The 24,562-nt window shown below is 39.0% G+C and overlaps 1 protein-coding gene across 1 annotated transcript in view; it reads right to left on the bottom strand.

The window, feature by feature from the left end:
- Nucleotides 1–112: 112 nt before the first annotated feature.
- megf6b (multiple EGF-like-domains 6b) overlaps nucleotides 113–24,562 on the bottom strand; it is a 60,545-nt gene continuing 36,095 nt past the window's right edge. The window contains exons 6-38 of the mRNA XM_087800968.1: nucleotides 23,227–23,349; nucleotides 21,476–21,601; nucleotides 19,917–20,039; nucleotides 19,737–19,859; nucleotides 19,534–19,671; nucleotides 17,791–17,913; nucleotides 17,572–17,694; nucleotides 16,261–16,431; nucleotides 14,926–15,057; nucleotides 14,716–14,844; nucleotides 14,513–14,641; nucleotides 13,156–13,290; nucleotides 12,948–13,082; nucleotides 12,735–12,860; nucleotides 12,542–12,673; nucleotides 11,520–11,648; nucleotides 10,438–10,569; nucleotides 10,020–10,148; nucleotides 9,811–9,939; nucleotides 8,221–8,349; nucleotides 8,012–8,140; nucleotides 6,943–7,071; nucleotides 6,736–6,864; nucleotides 5,523–5,651; nucleotides 5,328–5,459; nucleotides 5,142–5,270; nucleotides 4,942–5,070; nucleotides 3,981–4,109; nucleotides 3,783–3,911; nucleotides 2,418–2,546; nucleotides 2,222–2,350; nucleotides 635–763; nucleotides 113–509 (exon numbers count right to left, since the gene is read on the bottom strand). Of these exons, the coding sequence (XP_087657094.1) occupies nucleotides 448–509; nucleotides 635–763; nucleotides 2,222–2,350; nucleotides 2,418–2,546; nucleotides 3,783–3,911; nucleotides 3,981–4,109; nucleotides 4,942–5,070; nucleotides 5,142–5,270; nucleotides 5,328–5,459; nucleotides 5,523–5,651; nucleotides 6,736–6,864; nucleotides 6,943–7,071; nucleotides 8,012–8,140; nucleotides 8,221–8,349; nucleotides 9,811–9,939; nucleotides 10,020–10,148; nucleotides 10,438–10,569; nucleotides 11,520–11,648; nucleotides 12,542–12,673; nucleotides 12,735–12,860; nucleotides 12,948–13,082; nucleotides 13,156–13,290; nucleotides 14,513–14,641; nucleotides 14,716–14,844; nucleotides 14,926–15,057; nucleotides 16,261–16,431; nucleotides 17,572–17,694; nucleotides 17,791–17,913; nucleotides 19,534–19,671; nucleotides 19,737–19,859; nucleotides 19,917–20,039; nucleotides 21,476–21,601; nucleotides 23,227–23,349 (4,229 nt within the window). The 3' untranslated portion in view covers nucleotides 113–447. The remainder of the gene's footprint in view (nucleotides 510–634; nucleotides 764–2,221; nucleotides 2,351–2,417; nucleotides 2,547–3,782; nucleotides 3,912–3,980; nucleotides 4,110–4,941; nucleotides 5,071–5,141; nucleotides 5,271–5,327; nucleotides 5,460–5,522; nucleotides 5,652–6,735; nucleotides 6,865–6,942; nucleotides 7,072–8,011; nucleotides 8,141–8,220; nucleotides 8,350–9,810; nucleotides 9,940–10,019; nucleotides 10,149–10,437; nucleotides 10,570–11,519; nucleotides 11,649–12,541; nucleotides 12,674–12,734; nucleotides 12,861–12,947; nucleotides 13,083–13,155; nucleotides 13,291–14,512; nucleotides 14,642–14,715; nucleotides 14,845–14,925; nucleotides 15,058–16,260; nucleotides 16,432–17,571; nucleotides 17,695–17,790; nucleotides 17,914–19,533; nucleotides 19,672–19,736; nucleotides 19,860–19,916; nucleotides 20,040–21,475; nucleotides 21,602–23,226; nucleotides 23,350–24,562) is intronic.

The raw sequence follows: 24,562 nt of genomic DNA, 5'->3' as shown, positions 1-24,562 counted from the left end.
TCATCTACAACTAGTCAAACTTGAGCTGAGCTCAGATCCTAGTTGAGTGAAGACCCCGACACAGAACACGCGAACAAAAGCAGACGAGGATGGACTCGTCGTGGACTTCGGGTTTCGCTCAGTTAACATCGTGTTGCTTTAATGGTTCTGACATGAATGTTGTGAAATGTTCAGCAGTAAAAAATATAAATATCAAGCCATTTATACACATTGTAAGCGGGTGCACATGAGTTCAGGTTTGAGCCTTGGTAGAAAACTGGACTAGTTATTTACAAGACCTGCAGAACCTGAATCACCGCGAGAGCTGGACCTCCAAGAGCGAACCAGCGACGGTTCAAAAGTCACTTGAAGGATTTCCAAATGAGGTCCGTAGTCTCTTCAGTCTGTTGTAGATGCTGCAGTCTTTCAGCACCAGTTAAATAAATGAGTCTCTCTCAGGAGGGGGCGCTATAACCAGTTGTCATATTTCTCTTCTGAGCCCCTGCTGCTGCCGAGTCCTGGAGGTCCACCTGAGCAGACAAAAGACCGTCTGTCAGTGAAGATCCGGCAGCATCAGCAGGACTAACTGCACACTCGGCACTTCCGACTCAAACATGCAGAGTCAGCAGCGACGATCACGGATGCGTTACTGCACCTTCTTGACAGGAGAGTCCGGTCCAGCCCGGCTGGCAGCTGCAGCCGCCGTTCTTTCGGTTGCATCGTCCACCGTTGTCGCACTCGCAGCTTTCGGAGCAGTCGGGTCCGAAGCGATTCATTCTGCAGTCTGAGCCGGAGAAGAGAACGTTTGTTTTTTTAAGTCTCTTAACAAGATCTCGAGGGACGTGGGTCACCTGAGCAGTAGCATCATGGTACATTATGATCCAGTTTGAAAATGATGTTGGGTTTCATTGAGTAAGTAGATCAGAAACAAATATTATAAAGCAGAGAGTGACATCTAGTGGTGAAGATGCATATATATATAAATATACGCACAACCATCCTCAATCATCCTGCTTAAAACTAGTGATGTGCTGATGAAGCTTCATGAAGCAGTGTCATGTTGTTTAGAGGTCAGTAGGTGGCGCCATCAGTTTAAAAATGATGTTTCATTAGAACAGTTGTTCAAAACAAAGGAAAATAGTGCATAGACTGCCATCTAGTGGACTCTGAAAATAATGACACTGCTTCATGAAGTTTCATCAGACCACCACTAGTTAAAACTATTCAAAAGGTTTTAGTAGCATTTAGCATCGACTAGCAGCTATGCTTTGGGAAATGTTCTGGGTTTTCATTATCAATAGCTTATTTTGTGTCTCATAGATTTGCTGTAAAAAAAATATAGATAAACTTAAATATTGAATTTTTTTTTTTACGATACTTTATCAATATTCAACAGCACTACAAATATAAATTTTTTTGGGAGGGGGGTTTTTAGATCATGTGTTTTTGTACTAATCTAAACTTGTTTTTGAATGGATGTGCAAAAAATAATTTGTTCATAATTGTGTTGAAATTAAACATTCAATCATTACGTCGTCCACAGGTAATGGAACCATTAAAATCCAGCAAAATCCCAGTGATAACTGAGGGCAAGAGGATACAGTCAATTCAGCAGCTTTAAAGGTTTAGGTGATGTTTGTACATATTTTTGTTTGAAAACCAATGAGAGCTGTTACAACTTCCTCACGTGGTTTATAAACCCTGCAACACCAGAGTCAATACCTCAAATACAATACAGGTGTAGGCAACTAAACTTCCTCAGGGCCCAGATTATAAAACGGACTGGTTGAAGGGGACATTTTAAAAGACATCATTATACTTAACAAGATAAATTAAATTAAATATGATCCTGCGCATATTTCTAAACATTTTTTTTTTATTTTGAAGGAAAACAAATACTCAAAAGAATTAGAAAGAGGGAAGTAATTAAAAAACATGTTTTGGTGTTAATATATATAGTGAAATGAATCATAAAATAAATATGAAATCTAATTGTTAGTTTGCTATCAAAGGAAATTCAACATGACACAGTCAAATGTCTGCAATACACCCTAATGGTTGAAGCTAAAAACTAAAGAGGCTGATGGGCCACTTATAGTCTCTCAAATGGCCACAGATGGCCCTCTCACTACACTTTTACTTGCATTAATCTCATAATACAAGTAGCTCTAAAGTAAAGAAAAAAAAACATCAGCAACATCTCACACATGTGATTCTACTTCCACTTGCAATAGTGAATTACCAAATTCACATCGGGGTCCGGTCTTCCCCGACGAGCAGAGACACCGTCCCGTCACCGGGTCACACGGCGAGTCGTCCTCACAGTCGCAGGTCTCCTGGCAGCCGAGGCCGAAGCTCCCCTGGTCGCACGCTGAGGTGGCCACAGACTCGTGGTCAGAACTGAATCAAAGTGGACGACAGATCCTGCCGGGACTGACCTCGGTGGCAGCGAGACCCGGTGAGGCCGGCGGGACACGAGCACTGACCCGACGCAGGATGGCAGGACGCCCCGTTGGTACAGTCGCACTGCAGCTGACACAGGGGCCCGTGGAACCCGGCAGGACACGCTGACGACACACACAAGAACCACTTGAGATCAATGAATCAGTCGATAGGAAGAACAGCAAGACACCTTCAACACTTCCTATTCCCAAGTCTGACATTTTTTAATGAGGAGATGAATGATGGGAAATTAAAAGTTTTTAAATTCAAAATCAAAATTTGATATAATCAAAGGTTGAAAAAAACAACAACATATAAATATTAGTTAAAGGTAAATATTTTATAGTATGTCAAAGATATTTTGCTTAAGCGATCTTCAAAAACATTTTTTTCTTTTTTGAATTGTTATTAAGATTTTTGGACTGTGGGAGGAAACCGGAGTACCTGGAGTAAACCCCCAGCAAGCATGGGTTAAAACACTGCACCTTTTTAGAATTAAAAAAAGGTGTAATATTAAAATAAAAATAAGAAGTTAAGAAAATATACATTTACATACATTTTGTTTAGGAGTAAAAAAAAAAATACATGGAAATACATCCATGAGATAAATAGGCAAAATACTTTTGAGGATGAAAAATACTATTATTATTTAATGTTTATTTTATTATTTTTATAAAATACGTTATTTTATATATTTTTTAATTAACGTGTCAACAATTAAAGTGTAAACTAAACCATGGAATATAATATTTGGGTGTAGTTACACATACCAAAAAAACAAACAAACTATTATTTAATGAAACAATTTAGCTTCTTTCTTTTTTAAATCATTTAACATTATTATCTTAATGGAAACCAAAATGTCGTCGTTTAACTGGATTTATTTATCACTTTCAATATTTTTTTTGCAATGTGCCATTTTATTATTTATTTATTTTTATTATTGATATTATTTTGCTTTTTTCGTTTTTGTTTTTAAATCTGCTATTATATAAAACACCTCACAACCAGTATCCAAAAGTTGAAATATAAATAAATAAATCATTTAAGTTTGAAAAAAATCAATTATTATTATTATCTTAATTGGACCAGACCAACAAAAATACTTTTTGCATAGAGTATAAAGGCCGATAACTTTCTCATTAAAATAAATGTTAACTTATTTTTAAATTTAAAGAATAATAAGGAGATTGTTTTTAAAAAACATTTTAGTTGGCAATAAAAAAAATACATTTTTGTGTGATTTCAAGAGGAAAAAGAAATATTAAACTTTTGGAACGTGAACAAATCATATGATTTATTACTATAATTGGTTCCTCGTCACAGTCTGTGTGTTGTGTTGTGTTGTGTTGTCGTCTCACCGTGTTCACACGCGTGTCCGTAGTAACCTGCTCCGCAGCGACACGCCCCCGTCACACGCTCACACGTGCCGTTGTTCCGACACCCGCATCTCAGCCGACAGTCGGCGCCATATCTGCCTGCGGGACACTCTGGAAAGTGGAGCAGAAACACTGGTGACGACACACACAAACACACATACGTCTGTGTTGCGTTGTTACCCGTGTCGCAGTGTTGACCCGTCCAGCCCAGAGTGCAGCTGCAGGTTCCGTTGGTGGCGTCACACACTCCTGCATTGCTGCAGTTACAGAGCTGAAGACAGTCCAGTCCAAACCAGCCCTGAGCACAGCCTGAGGACACACACACACACACACACACACACACACACACACACACACGCAGAACACACGTTTATTGCTGCTATCTGGACTCACACACACACGATGAGGCGGCACAATTTTTCATTTTACGGATTATATGATGGAATAAAGTCCGTCAGCAATCCGAAAAATAAATATTTCAATTAAGAAAAACTTAAAATCTGTGTATTTAATAATTTAAAAATATATCTCAAAAACATGACTAGTTAACACAGAATAAGTTGTGAAAATTAAATACAAATAATAAAAAAGAATGAAATGTTTTCTAATGAACGTTCTTATCAAAATATTAAAACAATAAAGACCAAAATATTAGAGTTCTAGTAAATGAATGTATTATTAGCTCAAAAATTAAATCCATCTTCAGGAAAGTGAGGCCGGCGGGCCAAGCACGGCCTTACGGTTGTATTTGTGGGTCCCTCATGATACAATAAAACACTTTTTTTAGATTCCTTGATATTGATTTACAATAAATATATAACAATTTATTAATTGTAAATGAATGATGTTTGCCTTTAATAAACAGTGACCGTTTTGCTACAATTTAATTAATTAAACAATATTTTATATAGAGACCAGAATAGCTCTCATGGTGCTTTGCCGCCCAGTCACAGCTCTCCATTACTAATAACTTAAACACAGTATTGTAGCGTCCAATCATCCGTCACGCTCTAAAGAGCAGTGTGAAGAAAAGCATCATGGGAACAATGTTTGTTCAAATATATTTAAATATTATCTTCTTTAGACTCGTGCATCATGTGACCCGTGACCCAGAAGACAAAACTCTCTGTCAGAGACTCACTCTGTCCACAGTCGTCTCCTCGGCGTCCAGGCGGACAAACACAGCGTCCAGTCACCGGGTGGTTCTCGGCGCCGTCTCCACACTGGGCCACCTGAGCGCAGTCCACTCCATAGCGCCCCCTAGGACACGCTGCAAGTGAAAGAACACGTCATCAAGAAGCAGATCTTCCCTCCATCTCTCTCGCCGTCACTCCGTCTCACCGACGGTGCAGCGAGCGCCGATGAATCCCGCCGGACACTGGCAGGCGCCGCTGGATGGAACGCACCGACCTCCGTTCTCGCACTCGCACCGGCGCTCGCAGTCGGGCCCGTAACGACCGGCGCCGCAGACTGAGGAGGAAAGAGGTCACTCATCCTGGTCAAGAAGCTCCTCAAGGTCACACTCACTCTGGTCGCATCTTAGGCCCTTGAATCCGGGTGCGCAGTAGCAGAGTCCGGACACCGGGTGGCAGAGCTGGTTGGTCTCCGAGCACTGACACACCTGGTTGCAGTTTTGCCCGAACGTTCCTGGAAGACAAGCTGAGCCAGGAGGCAGGATGAGTGAACCCGCTGTGGAGGCGACGACCGAGTGCAGACGCTCACTTTGCTCGCAGCCGTTCCCGGTGAAGCCAGCAGGACATCCGCACTGACCGGTGACGTGATGGCAGGACGACCCCGGAGAGCAGCGGCACTGCTGCTGACACCTGACCCCGAACGAACCTGGCAGACAAGCTGAGGGGCAAAAAACTTTGAAATCAACCATTATCCAGGCAAAAAAATAGATTTAATGTTTACTGAAACACTTTTGAGTAAGAAAAGAAAAAAGAAAGTATATCAGTGCCATCAGCATATTGAACTTTGAACTTGTTAATTAAGTGTTTTTATTGCATTTTCTCATTTAAAATGTTAGTTCTACTACACAGACGTGTTTTACTTGAATTTAAAAGTATACCAATTAAAATGATTAAATCTATATTTTAGATTTTTTTAAATTACAATATCAAACTGTATGATTTAGAAAAGACAAAAAACTAATTCAACCTTCCATCAAAAAATGATTAAACTCTCAAAAGTTTTTCCTACGTTTTAATTAATTAAATTCAACTATTAAATGTTTAAATGAAACTAATATACGTCCACAGTCAAGTCTCTCATCTCCACACATATTTAGATTTTTATATATACTTTTCTTTTTTTTTAATATACTTTTGTGCTATTTTTCTTTAATTGATTGAGAATTAATACGCTGTTTAGTCTTTGAGATATCATTGAGGGAAACAAACTCCATGTGACAGCAGGTAACATTCTAGAACTGGTTCAGAAGGAGCGAGAAAGAAAGAGAGCTCGCGTTTAAAGCACAGTGTTGATCCCTTCAAAAAACTCCCTGAGCCACATTTTCTAAAATTCCCTTTAATTCATCTAAACTATCTAAAAAACTTCCACATATTTTCTTAATTCAAAATTTTCTACTGAATGCTAAACTTGCTAGCTTAGTAGCTTAACAAGCGTGCTAGCTTCAGTCAATCTCAGGTCAAATTAACCAACCCACGATGTTTAGTGAGTCATGCTTGTTTATTTAATTAATTTGATTATTGGAACAGTTGTTCAAAACAAAAGGAAAATATTGCAGAGACCGCCATCTAGTGGACTCTGAAAATAATGACACTGCTTCATCAGACCATCACTAGTAAAACGTTTAGTAAATGCAAATTTAATTTGACTACATCTGCTGAAAGATTTTGGACCCTTGTGTGATTAAGTTTGACACATTTGTCTTCAAATCGAACTCTTTTTTTTTTTTTTATGTTCACCGTACCTTTGTCACAGAGTTTCCCCCTCCAGCCCGGCGGACACTGACACTCCCCGGTGACGTGGTGACACGTGGCCCCCCGGACACACTGGCAGCTCTCCTCACAGCCGGCACCGAAGAGGCCCGCTTGACACGCTGAGCACCGGCGACAGCTTCAATAAGCCAACATTTTTTTCAAAAATCTCTTGCACAAGCTCTGGGTAGAAGACGCACCTTTCTCACAGCTCTCTCCGATCCAGCCGGGGCTGCAGCTGCAGCGACCCGTCTCTCGGTCGCACTGACCGCCGTTCTCACACCTGCACTGCTGTCGGCAGTCGGCCCCGAATTTACCCGATTCACACTCTGTGAACACACACTTGTAGGAGTGAAGAACTTCCTGGACTGAGGTTTGGGTTTCATGTGGACATGATGGGATGTCTTCACCAGGTAACTTCTAGTGTCATGTATTGGCAAGAATCGTATCACGATACAGGCACAATTATACGATATATTGCAATACTATAGAAACGATGATATATTTGTAGTATTGTCCGAGTACTTGACTCACACTCGACTCTTGACGGAATTATAACTTATTTTTCGAAACCCCAAATTTGTCCAAACATCTTTAAAAGCTTCTGGAGTCGACTGTATCCTCCCGTCCTCAGTCATCTTGGGATTTTTTTTTTAAAGCGATTCTATGCAATGTTTAGTCGAGCGACGCCAGTGGACTAAAGTGGTAGTTTTTAGCCCGACGGGAGACTACATTTCCCATGAGCACTCGCTCATGACGGTTTGTAGCAGTTGGAGTTTTCTGTTTCCAGACTTCCATTGTCTGAATGAAGGATGGATACTGATGAGGTAATGAATCAGATTGTGGATAATGAAATATGATATGTTTATGATGGCTTTGTTAATAACATAACTTTAACTTTGTTTTTGTACCGTAATTCAAATTTCACACTCAATTAAAATGCTTTAAAAAATGAAATACTGTCAAATGTTTTTTGAGAAAAATAAAATCAGAATTGTTTGCATTCAGTAGCGAACCCAACTTTTGTTTGACTTAAAACAGATCAAGTTTTTTTCTTTTACCTTGTGATGACTTAAATGTATAAATATACATATTTTCTAACACCACTTATTACAGGTGCTTTAAGTGATTCATGTTTTTCAGTTTTCCCTTGAAAAATATTTTGAACTTGTCCATGCGTGCTTTGAAACGCCCTCATAATTAACATTTAATATAGTTATTATTCTTTTACGCATGCATTCAAACGGTGATCCTGTCCGAGACTCTCACCGATCTCACAGGCGGCGCCGGTCCAGCCGCTGGAGCAGGAACATCGTCCACTTCTTCTGTCGCACGTGGCTCCGTTCTGACACAGGCAGCGGTGCCGACAGTCTGAGCCGTGGAAACCAGCAGGGCATTCTGGGAATGAAAAAAAAAAACAGAAACGGTGGAACCTCTCGATCACATGTCCTGCGGGTTCAACTGCGTGATGGTCTCACCCTCAGTGCAGTCGGGTCCGGTCCAGCCGGGCGAGCACGCACACACACCACTGGCCGGGTGACAGTTGCCGTCGTTGTGGCAGCTGCAGGTTTGGTTACATCCTTCCCCGTAGAACCCCGGCGGGCACGCTGCCAGCACAGGGAGGAATAATATCATAAACTCTTCATGAACTCTGGCGTTCAAGCGTGGAAATTCCAGTGTTGGGAAAGTGATACAGGTGAGGGGTCATCATGGGGGAACATCCAAAACCCAACTCTCTCAATTGTGTTTTCACCCACGAGCACAAAGACGTTCTCTATACTGTGTAGCAGTGAAGAGAATTTCATTCACTCACGTTTAATAGTGCGACTGTTGTGAGAAAATATTGATACATTGATATATTATGTTTTTTTAATGATAAAATATCAACATTCAACAGCATTGATTTGATTTAGTCAGGATTTTCTTTGGCTTTCAAACCATATTTTGTTTTTATCATATGTTTTTTATTATGGTTAGTATTACAATAACGTGTTTATACTTTTTTTTTTTCCTTCAATTAACTTGCAAATATTCACAGCATTTGTTACTTTGTGTTGCAGTTAAACTTCTGGCCGCTAGATGCCAGAAAAGAAGATATGCCAACATTTTTCTTCCACATTTCAATATATATGGAAGCCCAGTCCCTCAAGGTGAAGTACAAGCTGAGTAAGAAAGAAAAAAATACAGAAAAACTAACTCGAAGTTTTTTGTTTTTTTTTCATCCAGTTTTTTTTTTGCCTACTTATACTTATGTCTTCTTTTTACCCATTTTTTTTCTTTTTACAACCCAACTTTTTGCCATTCCGTCATAGATATGAAACAGATATAAACCCCTCCTCCTCAAAAATAATTTATGTCTATATACAATTAACATGTTCTCAATGTTTGTTTATTTTTGTGCTGCAGTTAAACTTTCATCCACTAGATGTCAAGCAGTCAATACATCACCCGTAGTTAAAAATCCCGTGAGATCCCAGCGATGACCGAGGACGAGGGTATACAGTCGACTCGAGCAGCTTTTAAAGCTGATGTTTGGACATATTTTCTAACTTTAATGCAATACTACAAATATATCCTTGTTCCTACAGCATCACAATATAATCGCAATATATAGTATTGTTATTTCTAAATCGTAATACAAATTGAATCGCCATATTTTGGTTTATATATATATATATATATTATTATATATATACATATATTTGACCATCAGGTAAGAAATAAAGAAGCCAAAAGTCTAAATAGAATCAGTTTTTTTTAATATATATATATATATATATATATATATATACACTTAGGTTAAAAAAAATAAAATCTAATAAAAACAAGCTATACTTGGAAAAATAATTATAAAATGTTTTTTATACAATCTGTATTATATTTAAACTGATATTAAAGTACTTTTGACAGACAATAAATTACGACAAAAGTCAGAGAACAAAAACCCTATAGTCATATTTAAAGTTGAACAAGTGATGAGAAAAAAAAAAAAACTGTTTCCACGTGATCTGTTTAACAAGTTTACCTTTGACCTCATGAGGGTCACACGAGATAACGGTCTCACTCACTCAGGTTGCAGAACGGGCCGATCCAGCCGGTCGGACAGGAGCAGACGCCGCTGACCTGGTCGCAGGTGCCGCCGTTGTGGCAGAAACACTTCTCCTGACAGTCCAGGCCGAAGAAACCCTGAGGACACGCTGACGCACAACCCGCATCATGAACGCACACAGACACACAAGTTTTTTTTGTTGTTTTTTTTGTTGTTTTTTTTACTTACCTTTCTCGCAGAAGGTTCCGGTCCATCCCACCTGGCAGGTACAGGCGCCGCTCACGTGGTCGCACAGGGCCTGGTTGTCGCACTGACACCTATGACGACAACCGAGACCAAACGTTCCTGCGAGGCACTCTTGGGGAAACAAAAAAACACCTTTAAGTCCACAATGAATCCCTAATTAAACATTCTTATCAACATCTTTCTCAAAATCTAAAAGGTTAAATATTTATTGATGCTAACAGGCAGCAAAAAGAGGCGTGCAGACAGTCTGTCAAGATATAGTTATCATACTATACCACCATCTAGCGGTCAGGCAAGAGATTGCAGATTAAGTTATTCCAATAGTATTCGACGACACGATGCTAGATTTAAATGAAAATACGTGGAGGTAGGTGTCGAAAGGTGCTCGACTTGGACCTACTTTGGTGACAGCGTGCTCCGGTGTAGCCCGCCTCACAGTTGCACTGGCCCGTGACCGCGTCGCAGCTGCCGTCGCCGTTCCTGCAGTCGCAGGTTTGTCCGCAGTCGACCCCCCAGTGACCCGAGTCACAAGCTGGGACACATGGATCGAGACAATGTTGGTTTTTGTTTGTTTTTTTTAAACCTTTTAACTATGATAATCATTTGACTTCTATGGCTGTAGAAGAATTGTTACCTGTAATAGATAAACATGTCTTCAAGAGTTTTAAGAGAAATAAGAATTTAATGGAGATGATGAAACACTGTTTTTCAAACTTCATAACATGATAATGATGCTAAAATGATGGCTTACAAAATACAAAACTACACTGTCGAACAAGCCTTCTTAATAAAAATAAAGTAACTCAATATACAACATCTAGAGGCTGCTGTCCAAACATGCTCCCTCCGAGTGAACTCATCTTTGCATCTGGTTTATTTTATTGCTTTCGTAAGACCATGTTTCCACTGTTAGAAGGTGTTTGATTGTTGAATTGTTGTATTATGTTTTTTTTTAATAATTACGAATTTACCCAAAAGTTTGAATTTGTTTATATTAAATAATTGAATTCAATAATTTGAATATATAATGTTCAATAAAAGGATCTCGTTCTGTATGTATGTAATCTTTATAATTTGTTTTTTTTATAATTGTATTATTATCATTATTATATTTAAAAAGTTTTTTCCAATTATGATTTTTTATTAATGGAACACATAATTTAATATTTTATCTACAACAATTAAAAAATAAATGTTCTAAATTCAATATTTCTTTAAAATGGTATAATAATTACATCATTTTATGCTGAATTTGAAAGGCAACAAATGATAAAAAGGCAGACTTTTTTTTATTAAAATGTAAAAATAAAAAACAAATCTATTATAAAAAATAAATAATCAAATGCTTCAATGTTTCAACATTTGAAATGTCAAATTCAACCAGTCCATATTCTGATGCCATTGATACACTTCCATACAGGAGTTGATGTTCCAACTAGTGATGCATATAAAGAAGTGGGTTAAGAAACACTTCCAACGCACCTTTTCTGCAGTTGTGTCCGGTCCACCCAGGCGCACAAGTACAACGTCCCGTCACGGTGTCACAGCGAGCGTTGTTCTCGCACACACACTTCATGTGGCATCCTTGCCCGAATCGACCGCTTGGACACACTGCGATGAAAAGACAGAATGATGTCTAGACTGACCAGACCGAGTGTTAGTGTACCACAAGATTGTCGATCATTTTCGTGCTCTTAACTAGAGGCGTGTATTGAATCTGGAGATAAGATACGAATGATATGATATTATACGATGTATTGCAATATACTAGGTAGAAGTATGTATTCGTAGTATTAAGGTAAGGTAAGGTAGAACTTTATTGATCGCTCAGGAGGTCTCCTTCAGGAAATTGTTTTGTTTCCAAATTATCCACAACAAATACAACAATTTTTCATAAAAAATAATCAAAATAAAATAAGAACAAGAACAAAGAGAAAGAACAAGATGATACAATCTAAGTCTAAAGATCAAGATAAAGAACATGGATCAAAGAAAAATAACAAAGACGAAAGATACAAAGATTAACATAGAACAGAACGTCATGATACTTTTACTCCACTCCTGCCCCCAAACTCAGAATTGTACAATTAAATAGCCTGAAGAATGAGTCCCTGAGTCTATTTGTTTTGCACGTAGAGTACTTGACTTTGGTGTTGCCGAATTTATAGACCACGTGACTCTTGTTGAAGTCGTAACTGCTTTCATTTGTTTTCAAACCAAAATATGTCAAAAATCAGTTTTAAAAGCTGCTGGAGTCCACTGTATCCTCTTGTCCTCAGCTACTGCCGAGATCTTGTGGTATTATTCCGTTAGCTGCCGCCAAAACTCCATGAATAATTGCATGTTAATTGTAAACAACAAAGTGAAATTATTTCATTTTATACACACTTTATTGACCTATAAACCTTTAGTAAAATATGATTAAAAATAAAACGTGATATTAAAGTGTATGAATACTTTCTTACACCTCTACTCTTAAGTATTTTGATGGGTCAATAGCTCACAGTGCTGGCAGAGGTTTCCCATGAATCCGGGGGGACAGTTGCAGGAGCCGTTGTGTTTGTCACAGACGCCCCCGTTGCCACAGACGGGACAGACCTCCCTGCAGCCGGGACCCCAGAGCCCGTCAGGACACACTGGAGGAGAAAGTCTTTGTCAGGGGTTTTCTTAAACAAACGGGCGTGAAAGAGCTCGTACGGTTCTGGCAGTTTTCTCCCGACGTTCCCGCCGGACACTTGCACCGTCCAGTCACGGGGTCACAGGGCGCGCCGGTGCAGTTGCAGGCGTGGACGCAGCTGGGTCCGAACGTCCCGTCTGGACAGTCTGGACAAACAGGATTTGTCTCAAGCTAGGAGACCTGAGACGAGCCTCGAGGCGTGAGACGGACGTCTCGGTCGGGGGGCCACCTACCTTGATCGCATGTCTTGCCGTGTCGGCCGGCGGGACACTTGGGCTGGCACTCCCCGGTCACATGATCACAGGACACGCCTTCCTTACAAGCACACTTCTTCTCACAGCCGGGTCCGAACGTCCCCGGGTTACACTCTGACGACAAGAGACTTCTAAGAAAAACCCGAAGTGGGGTTTCTTTAAAAACGCACGTCGACACACAACTCACCCTCCTTACACGTGTTGCCATGGTAACCAGGTCTGCAGGTGCAGGTACCATGACGCCTGTGACACTCCAGCGTGTTCTTCTGAACACACGGACACTCTTCCGAGCAGCCCGCTCCAAAAGTCCACTTTGGACACGCTAAAGAAAAAATGTGCCTGAATTTAATTTTTTTTTTTTTTTTTTAAACTTTCATTTTCTTTTGACATATTTTATGATTCTAAACTCAATTTAATTTTTGCCTGGAATACTCTCAGTATCATCTGCTGTCGTCTTGACTTGAATGTTTTAAACCCTTTTTATTATTATAAAAACCCTTGCCGTAGATGATGTAAAATAATGGACATCTCAAATTTTTAAGTAAAAGCAGAAGAAATAGTTTTAAAAAAAATAGCAGTTTATTTATTATTAAAAGTTAATTAATATTAAACAATTATTATTATAAAAACGATTTAAATTATTTATTTTAAAAGGTAAAAAATGCGAGTGAAATTTTTAGTTGAGGGGAAAAAATGTGTGGTTGTATTTAATTTTACATTTGTATAAATTTTGTTTTCAGATCAAAGGAATCAAAGCACTTTTATATAAGATACTAAAAACAAACCGAACATCAGTTAGTATTATTTTTCTGATGTTCATTTTAGCATAAAGTAGTGATGGGTTGATGAGGCGTCATGATACAGCCTCAACTGTATCACGATACATTATGATAGAGTTAAAAAAAACAAGCCTCTTTGAAAATGATGCCAGGTTTCATTTAATTAGTAGATCGAAGCCAAAAATTTAAAGCAGACAGTGACATCTAGTGGCCTTTGAAAAAGACTCTGTATCATGATACAATTGATGCTTCATCATGCGGCCTCATAAACTAGTGATGGTCTGACGAAGCTTCATGAAGCAGTTATTTTCTGAGTCCACTAGATGGCGGTCTCTGCACTATTTCCCCTTGTTGTGACACTGCTTCATGAAGCTTCATCAGCACATCACTATCATCAACCAATCTCTAGAATAAAGCATCTTTATTAGTGATGTCTGATGAAGCTTCTTGAAAAAGTGTCATGTTGTTTACAGGTCAGTAGGGGGCGACGTCAGTTTGAAAATGATGTGATGTTTCACAAGAACAATTGCTCAAAAGAAAGGAAAACCGTGCAGAGACCGCCATCTAGTGGACACTGAAAACAATGACACTGTTTCATGAAGCTTCATCAGACCAAAAAGAGCCTAAAAACACATTCAAACAGGCTTTTTGGTGTAGCTTAAAATTAATCTACGATTCCTGGCCTCATAAATCAAGTCTTTGGGGGGTACATTTGGCCCTCAGACACCGAAAACGTTTTTTGTGTATGAGAGGAAAAGGTCTCACGTAGATGGCAGAAACGCCCGTAGAGTCCCGGGTCACAAAGACAGGCCCCGTAAGTCCTGTGGCAGCGTCCATTGTTGGCACAGTTACACTTCTTGTTACACTGCTTCCCGTAGAAGCCCTTCGGACAACCTGCGTGTTTACAGGAACAACATTCTCTCAGAGCGAGGTCAGAAGAGTCAAGGCCACAAAAGAACGTCACCCACCGTCTTGACAAAGTTCTCCACTGACCCCTGGTGGGCAGCGACAGCTCCCAGTGACCGGCTCGCAGCTGGCCCCATTCTTACACTTACAGGGGAAAGAGCAGTTTTTACCAAAATACCCTTCATGGCACGCTGTGGAAGTGGAAGGGAAGAGATGAGAGGGGTCATGTGACACGTCGTGGAGTTGTTGCATAATGTAAGGAGGGTTCTTACTCTGGTTGCAGAGGATGTCGGTCCATCCGTCCGGACAGTCGCAGCCGTTCTTCCACTGGTTGCATTTGCCTCCGTTAGAGCAGTCGTCACACGTCAAGCTGCAGTCGCTTCCAAACGTGTCGTCCAAACACACTGAGAAAATAAATTAAATTAGTTTGATTTCATTCTCTTTCTTTCAGAGTAAAAAAAAAAAAAATTAAAATGAAATCAAGGCTATTCAATTAAACTATTTTAAATTAACTTATTATTAATAAATAATGTTAAAAAAGTGTTGTAAATGAAAGTTATAAATGTGGAAGTGTACTAATGTTTAATGTAGCAATGTCTTATATATTTACAAGTAATGTGATTGATTATTGTGTTTACTTTAATATTTTATTATCTTTTTCATTTATTATGATTATCTTTTTTTTCTTTTTTTTTCTTTTTTTTCTTGTTTTGGTCAGCAGTTTTAATATTTCTATTCTTTGTCTTAATTTAAAAATGTGTAAAAATCAAACTTTTAAATGACGCATGAGTCAAATGAAAAACAAACAAAACAAAATAAGTGTTAATACTAATTCATAATATATATTTTTCTTTCCATGAAGAAGCCTGAATGTTTGTGTTGAATGGGTTGATGATAAAGCAGCTTTTATTTGGAACTTCTGAGTGAGATAACTCATGGTTGCATGTCTTGGTTTATATTTGTCCGCCGCATGTTTTCACTTGATCAAATGTGGCGCACCTCGAAAAAAGTTTGGACATCCCTGACTTAATATAGTGTGTATGTATGTTTCATCTTGTTTGTGAACTGTTGTGACAACATAGGGTTCCCCAACCTTTTTAGTTTTTAGTCTAAATGTAAACTTCAGGTCACAATGAATTCAAGCAAAGGCTCAAGATCAGCTTGATCGTGTCAAACATTCTTATAAAATCATATTTTTAAGTTCTTCTTACAAGATATGACTTGATAAAACTATACATTATGAATTCAGGAAATGTTAGACCAGTGTGTCATGAGTTTTTTGAGCCAACATTTGTTTCATCCGTTCTTTCTTTCATTAAGTTTTTGGCAGGTATTTTGATCGGTTACATTGTCCGTCAAGGTCGCTACAAAACAAATGAAACCTTTGACCTTCAGACTGTGACCGTCTGCCGGAACCTATGAGTCTCTGCATTCCTGAGAAGGAATTCTGTTGTGTTACAGTACAAACATGCTGAGGCCTCAGCGTGTGGTCTGCTCACGGAGCACGACTCCCGACACGCTCACACACACACTCACGTACACACACACACGTACACACACACAAACACACACTGGTAATAAGATGTTTTTAATGAGGAGACACGTACCAAACTTTTCGGCCAGATTACTCTCGGCCCTCAGCTCCCCCTCGTCGTCCTCGTAGTCGTCGTATCGCTCCAGAGGGAGATTGAAGTCGTGCAGCAGCGTGAGCTGAGGCTGGATCAGTGGCAGCTCATAAGCACTTCCTCCAGAGAGAGCTTCCACGGCGTCTTCCAGGGCTGCAGCAGGAACATTAGAATGGACACAGAAACAGTTTGATCAGTATGACTGTACAAACTGTCTCATTTATATCCTTAATATGTTTAGAATATGAAAGATCTACTGTTGAGCAGATACACAATGATTCACCGTGTTGGAAATTCTTAAAACAGAGGCACTTCCTGTGGACTTTAATCACTGCACTCTTCATCAATGTGTGGTATTCTGCTGCAAAATGTCATGGACTAAGAAAGACTGCAAAAGTGCCCGGTTCCATTCCTTCAAAACACGTTTGTGTTTCCTAACCTTTTTCTGTTTGAACTTTAGATGTTGACGTCACCAAGAATAAAAACTCTTCTGGTCCAAAGACAGTTCCCTGATGTCCACCTCGTGATCACTTACATGGATTCCCTACTATCAGGTGGATGGCAACCGTTTGTTTTTATCTAATTAAACCAACTAAAAGGAGCATATGAGAACAGTCGGTTGAATAAAATGTTGTTTTTTAAAAATAATTCTAATTTCAAATGCTGTAAAATTATTCAGTTTACTTTCAAAATACAGAATACATTTAATTTTAAAGAAAAAATGGTAAATACACTATCAAATACACTTGATACATTTTCGTATAGAGTATATATATATATATTTTTTTACATTAATAGTTAGATAAATCAATAAATATTAGAAAAATATATCACAATAGGGACAATTCTACAGTCTCTAACCTTCTTATGGGTGAATAAATGGATACACTTTGGTCTCTTCTGATCACTCTTCTATCCTTCTGGTCTAAAATCCACTTATACACGTACATTTTATTAACATTTTTGGGAAATTAACTGTAAGCAAAAAACAGTCTTTGAGTCCAGATGATCATAATGATAGCTTATATATTATATTATATATATTAGTTTTAAATAAAGCACAGACACTGATAATATATTTTTTATCTCACATTCCAGAAGAAATAATGTGCAACAAAAATTAGTTTTTCTTATTAAATAAACTCGGATCACTGCAAAAAATGAAATAGAAGCTCGACTGATGCTGGAATCTTCTTCTTCAATCGTGGCTTCTACTCATTTTCCATGAATGGCCTTTTGATGCCCGACCACAAGTCTGGTGCTCTATGGTGGAAACTTCCTCCTGATACTCACGGATGCAGGTCTGGCGGTCGTCTTCCAGGCGGAAACCGCGTCGGCAGAAACACTGGAAAGAGCCGGCGCTGTTCTGGCACGTGTGGTCGCAGCCGCCGTTCGCTGCCAGACACTCATCAACATCTAAACAGACGGAGGTTACAAACTCAAAGACCACTTTGTTCGAGTCAGGAACCTGGAACAAACAGTCTCGTAACACACAAAGAGTCTAAAACGCACCGTCGCAGCTGCATCCGTCCGAGTTGAGTCTGTAGCCCGCGGAGCAGTAGCACTCGTAACCCCCGGGGTAGTTGGTGCAGTCTTGCTCACAGCAGGAGGTCAGCGCGCCGCACTCGTCCACGTCTGCCAAACACAACAACTCACTTCACTGTCCGACCCGCACCAGATACTTCATTAAAGTCTCATGACCGGACCCGGGCTTGTGGTAGAAATAATAATCTCTGGTGTTTATAGTGGCGCGAAGTTCTGGGCAGAGACCGTGGAAAAGGTATTTGCTAAATTCTGACCGATCTCTCACTGGAAGTGGTAAAAAAACATGTAACTGGGAAACTCTTGGTTTAAAAAAAACTTTCAAATCTTACTAAAGAAGTTTGTCATAGAGTGTGATTGGCCACAGAATAAGACCACTAAGAGCAGCTAGTGATGTATTAATGAGGCTTCATAAAAAAGTTGATGAAGTATCATGATACAGTGTCTTCATTTTGAACCACTAGAGGTCACTCTCATTTTGAAAATGATGCCAAGTTTCATTGAATTAGTGGATCAGATCCAAATATTAAAAAGCAGAGAGTGACATCTAGTGGCTTTTCTAAATGAAGACACTGTATCATGATACCTCATCAGCCGCTTATGAAGATTCATCAACTCATCACTAGTCATAGCAAATGCAAAAACATTGATAATCTTTTAAATATTGCTTTTATATATTTTTTTAAAAAACAAGCTACTTTTACTTGGAAAGCTTGACTATGATTCCACTTAAACTCCTCTTTGTGATTAATTAATTGAAAATATTATTTTCTACTCCTTCATTTGTGTGACGATGGATCCACTTGCCACGTGCTGATCCTTTGAAGGAAAACTACATTAGAAAGTGTTATGAGTGAACGATGTGTTAAATCTAGTCGCGATGAAAGGGCCGATCATTCATCCTTCATGGATCCCGACATGTAACTGGAGGGGAGACGGGATCAGAGGGAAACTGTTCTTCATAAGAAGAGCTTTGATCTCAGACCATGACCTGTGATGAATACATCACATGATTGAACTTCAATATCTTGTGCTTGTTTTTCAAGGTTACTTCTATGAAATGTCAACAAAAATGTCGAAGAACTGCTCTGTTGCTCACTCTTGTTTGATTACTGTCCCTTGTGTCATCTCAGGGTCAAGATGACCCGATAGCCCGCGAACAAATATGTCGACCTCCACCACTGAGTATGTATTTCTGAAGTACTTGACCTTGACCCTGAGATAACACAAGGGTTAAAAGGTGAACATGTAAAAATCAGATATTTAGATAGTTTTTTATTTGTTAGTTTGATATTATAATTTCAATAATAAAACAAAATACTAAATCGAATAGTTTTTTTTAATTTAAATGCAATTTAAAAATGTTGTTTTAATAGGGCCATCATTAATATTGAATTTAAAAGGCTACGAAATAAAAAATATGTTAACTTTGTAAACGTTTTTTAAATTATTAGAAATAGAATATCAAACACTATGTGTAGAAACAAAATTGATTTCTTTAATTCCATCTTTTAATTCAAATAAAATCATTATTTATTCTGATGACTCTGATATAAATCCATATTATATGCAATTTGTTTTATTCTGCCGTGTCTTTAGGTTTGATTCATGTGACTTAGTAAATGTATGAATCTGCGTTGGGCAGCAGTGGGAGTCTAAAGTTGTGTTGTGTTGCTACAACAGGAAACAACCGACTTCGGGGATGAATCTCACCAACGCAGGTTCTCAGGTCGTCGTCCAGTCGGTATCCTTGTTTGCAGGAGCAGACTGGGCCGCTGGACGAGTGCTCGCAGTGATGCGAACATCCACCGTTGTTCTTCTCGCAGCTGTTCACGATCTCCATCTCGATCTCTGCATTCATGCCATCATGTATTTAGTCGTAGGAAAGTGAAGGGGGCGCCGAAGTGCGGACTCACTGTAACACCGTTTCCCATCGGAACCCAGCTCGTAGGCGGCGTTACAGAGGCAGACGAACGAGCCCGGAGTGTTGTGGCAGCCGTGAGCGCAGACCACCTCTTGAGCCAGACACTCGTCGACATCTGGAGATTAAAAAGATAAATAAAAATGAAATAAAACCTTATTTGTTGTGACGCTACCTTCGCAGGTGCGTCCGTCCTCGGCCAGGATGAAGCCGGGCTTGCAGTCGCAGTGAGCTCTTCCTCCGTCGGCCTGGCAGTTGTGCATGCAGCCGCCGTTCTGCTCCGCACAGGGATTGTGTACTGCAACACAAACCACGCACAACTGAGTGTCTGTCAAAGTCAGAATTCTGAGAAAGCCATGATTAGATTTCTTAATCACAGCGCAGGAACATCATTGCGAAGTGAACTTTAATCACTGCCCTGACTCTAGCGACTAAAAGACACTTCAAACACCTTCACACAGCATTTATATCATTTAACTGCACTTAGTGTGACTTCTTTGACAGCTGGAAGACAGTAAGAGGTTATTACATTTTTTTTCCCTGGAGCCGACTGCACCCATAGGTTAGTGTAACACAATCTGCCAAATCACCTGGATCAGACCTGGGCAAAGTGTGACCCTGGGTCGGCTTAGGTGGCCCTCATGAGTCCATGTTAAAACTTTAAAATGGATGTAGAAACATTTTTCTCTTTTTAAAAAAAAACAGTCTTTATAAATAAGGAAGTAATCAAAAATGAAACTTTAGCTTATTTTTAAGATATAATTTTTTCATATTTTAAAGTTTTTTCATCGTATGAATCCTATTTTCCCTGCTTGTTCCCTTGTCTGGCTGGACGACCCTGCCCAACAGCACCAGTATACACAGTAATGTGGCCCCTTATGATGTTTACTTGGAAGTAATTTATGCACTTATTGTAAACAACAAACAAACAAACAAATCGTTTCATCCCCGTCAACCCAAACATTACTTTCTACAACTCATCTGCTCTGCTGTTCCGCTGCAACCATAATGACAGGATAAAGGTGACCAGAAGGCCAAAGAAACAAAAGTGTATGTGGTATCCCTTGTGTTGTCTATAGGTCAAGATTACTGAGGGTAAAAGGGATACCTCAAACACATTTGTTTTCATTCCATCGGGTCACCTTGACCCTGGGATAACCCAAGGCTTGAGATGTATTTCAGTATTTAAAAAGAGTTCTATTTAACGTAAGTTCAGTACATTTATTTTCAGCCTAGAGACTTTAAAAGATCCTAGACAAACACCTTAAAATATACTGTATTTCCTAAAAACCTTTGTGAGAAGTAAGGCTGTTTCTGGCAACCTTGGGTGTCTGAACACTGTAATGCTGTAAAATCTGATGCACCAATGCCAGATACAGCATGAACACTTGTTCACAACAGAAGAGAGTCGTGTAGGTTTCTTGTTTTATCTCCCTGGGAAATTCAAGAAAAGTCTCAGTACTTCATATGAAAACACTGTCTCCGACCCACTAATGTAAAGTTACATAGTGAAGAACACAAGTAAAATAATAAGATAGAAAGTTCTAGCACACAAGTTATCACAAATAAATAAGTACATTTTCATATAAAAGTAATAAATATAATTATGTCAGAATGTTACATATTGTAGCTTTAATGTACTTTAAAAGGTCAAAATCCAATCCAATTCAATCTCTTAAAGTCATCAACTGTAAGGATGAATTTATTCCACTAGTAAAAGATTCCCTCACTCACGTCTACAATGCTTGCCGTCCTCCTCCAGGATGTAATTGGGTTTGCAGCGGCAGCGGAAATGAGCGGCCGACTGCTGCACACAATAGTGTTCACATCCACCGTTACTGATGGCACAAGAATGGACGGCTGAAACAGACGGAAATAAAAAAGATTAAGAGAAAGAACAGAGAGTCAGTCACAGTCTTGAGGGGAAAATCATCTTTAAATAGAAACAATTACCATGGATAAATACTTTAATGAGAGTTGGTCATTCACGTCTAAACAAAGAGTCTCTGTGGAAGACACAAGAATTCCTTTATCGTGTATTCTCCTCATCACCAGCCTGGACTCAATAACAGGTAACGTCGAGCAGCCAAGAGTTCTGAGCAGCTGAAATACAACATCCATCCATCACCTAGAGCTTGTCAAGCCGCTGAGACATTTCCAGCTCAAGTCATATGCAGCAACACGCAATGTGTTCTGGGATCTGACCGACCTCTCCTGGCTGGGTCTGAACTGATTAATCTACCCCTGCTCTTGTTTTCACTTACGGAGTTTTGGCTAATAGTTGAGCATTATATTGCATATTAGCATAATTGTGGCTCTATTTGCGTGGTGATCGTAGGATTTATTTTTTTAGACGATTGAAGATTTCTAAATGCTGCTTGAAATCTACTGAAAAACACTATGAAGTCAAAATGTTCATGTGTTTGTTAATCATGAAAAAAAACGGCCACAAAAATATCGGTACAAGCGCTGTGCAAAATTCACAAAGCTAAAGTAATTAGCAAGTTCCATTTTGGGTAGACTTTAGGGCTGCACAATATATATCGAAGAAATATCGATATCGGGATATTGGCACGTGCCATATGCATATAGAAAACATGTGCGATAATTGATAATTGTGCCATAATTTCATTGATCAATCAATCAATCAAATCAAGCATTTCTTAAATCCGCACTTCGACTGTAAAGTTGTCAATTTGTACTTCTATGTCTCGTTGTTTTATGTCTCTCTCTGTCTGTCTGTGAGTTGTGTGGCGCAGCTTGCTAGGCTTTTAAATTAAAGTGGTCCCTAGTTTAATGATGGGTTATGTTCTAAAAAAAAAAAAAAAGTAGTTACAGTTGAATGGTTCCCTCTAAGCAAGCACCCATAATGCTTTGCTGCCCAGTGGACCAATTGCAGAAGTCAATCACTTTTGACATAGCAACATAGGTAAAGAATACAGTATTGTTGTGAGTGATCAGCTGTCACTAAATAGAGCAGTGTGTAGAGAGGCATCCGAGTTGTGTTGTTATGGTATGTTAAGTATATCTGCTGTTCAAAATAATCACCAGTTTTTAACATAAACAGTGAGAAGGAGCTTCACTGTTCAAACATTACCGTGTGTGAAAATCTGAGTAACAGCCAGACCGTGGAGGTCGCTAGAAAGGAACCCTTTCTATAGTCAATCATAGTCATTGTCACATCATTTACGCTGCATTTTGTCTCGTTTTTATAACTCTATGGAGACTGGGAAACATTAATAAAATGAATAAAAACTCTATTATAAAGGTATATTGGTCGAGAGCGGCCAAAGACTAAGACGAAGACCGGGTTTCAAGAAGTAAAACAACGATTTTCGTTGCGAAAAGAATATAATCACACTTAGGATTTGGTCTTGAGCAATTTTTAGGACAAATTAAAATGAAAATTTGAAAATAATGACCTAGGTCAAAAGGTCACCAATCCACAAATGGACCCTCTTTAAACGTGTACAACATGTTCCTACCGAGGCAGGTGCGTCCGTCCACATGCAAGCGAGACCCAGGGTTACATTCACAGTAGTAGGACCCTCTGGTGTTAACGCATCTGTGTTGGCAGCCTCCGTTGTGGACCTGGCATTCATCAATATCTGTGAAAATACAGGAGGAGGGAATGAGAGGTGGAGGCAGAGGAAGGAGGAATGAGAGCAATTTCACTAAATCCCCTCATTATGAAACAAATTGGTCGCTTGAACAAAACCCAGATGAGCTGCTGAGCGGGGACGGATAAAGATGTACTTCAGGAGAAAGGAAGGAGATGATGGATGATGAGGGGAGAGCGCTCACCAAGTGCTCTGCAGCTCAAACAAACACAGCACCCATGTGGAAACAACTACTGGACATTTAAGAGCAGATTTAAATTCCTCGGCTGCTTGTCGCAGTCCCGTGGGTGAAGCAAACGTATGGAAACTCCAATCAGAGGCGTCCAAAGTATACATTCCTCTCTAACTAACAAACAAACAGGATTCTGGAGGGTTTGTGACCCAAATTTCCTGTTTCTCAAAGGCTTATTTTAAGGGTCAGAGACTAGCAAATAACTTTATTAATGGACACTGTTGGAGGTCTACAGCAGTGGTCCCCATTTGTATTGTCATACTCTTCTTATTTGTTATGGTCACTTCCTGTTTTCTTCCAATTTTACAAATAGCACATAACTGGAGCAGATCAGCAATAACCTGCAGAATATCTGCACACGCTTTCCATACAAGTGTGCCTGTATAAAATATTGCATGTATTTGGATGCACTTATTTTTCTTCACTTCATTACATTTTGTGTCTTCCCTTGTAATTTATATTTTTACTTCCTGCCCCTGAGCCTTAGTATAACCTTCGTTTTTTGTTTGTCCATTGCAAGTTCCAGTTTTTTTCACTGTTATTTTTCAGATTTTGGTGAAAGCTTTGGACCCATTTTTTGAGATATTGGACTCTTTATTGTTTTGGATATTGTGGATTCTATTCATTGTCTTTTTTTAATATATATATATACATATATATATACACACAAACACACACACACACATATTAATATATATACACTTTTTTTTATATAAAAAAAGTTACATTATTCAAAACACTATTTTTTTAAATTTTACTAAAAAAATAAGCCTTTAAACTTTTGAAATTACTTTATTAATTACAATTAAAAACAAAAAAAAAACTCTATATGGGACCATCTTTTTCAGAGAAACCAGTCCAATCCTGCTGATTCAGCAATATGATGAGTATCTATTGTTCAATCATTAAAAGTTAGATAACACCGAGACAAACACAGGAGTCTCAGAGAATCAGGGAAAATCCTGCACG

The sequence above is a fragment of the Callionymus lyra genome, chromosome 10 (assembly GCF_982586985.1).
Source record: "Callionymus lyra chromosome 10, fCalLyr1.hap1.1, whole genome shotgun sequence".
NCBI lineage: Eukaryota > Metazoa > Chordata > Actinopteri > Syngnathiformes > Callionymidae > Callionymus > Callionymus lyra.
Note: the sequence above shows the minus strand (reverse complement) of the source record. Positions and strands in the feature narration are given on the sequence as shown.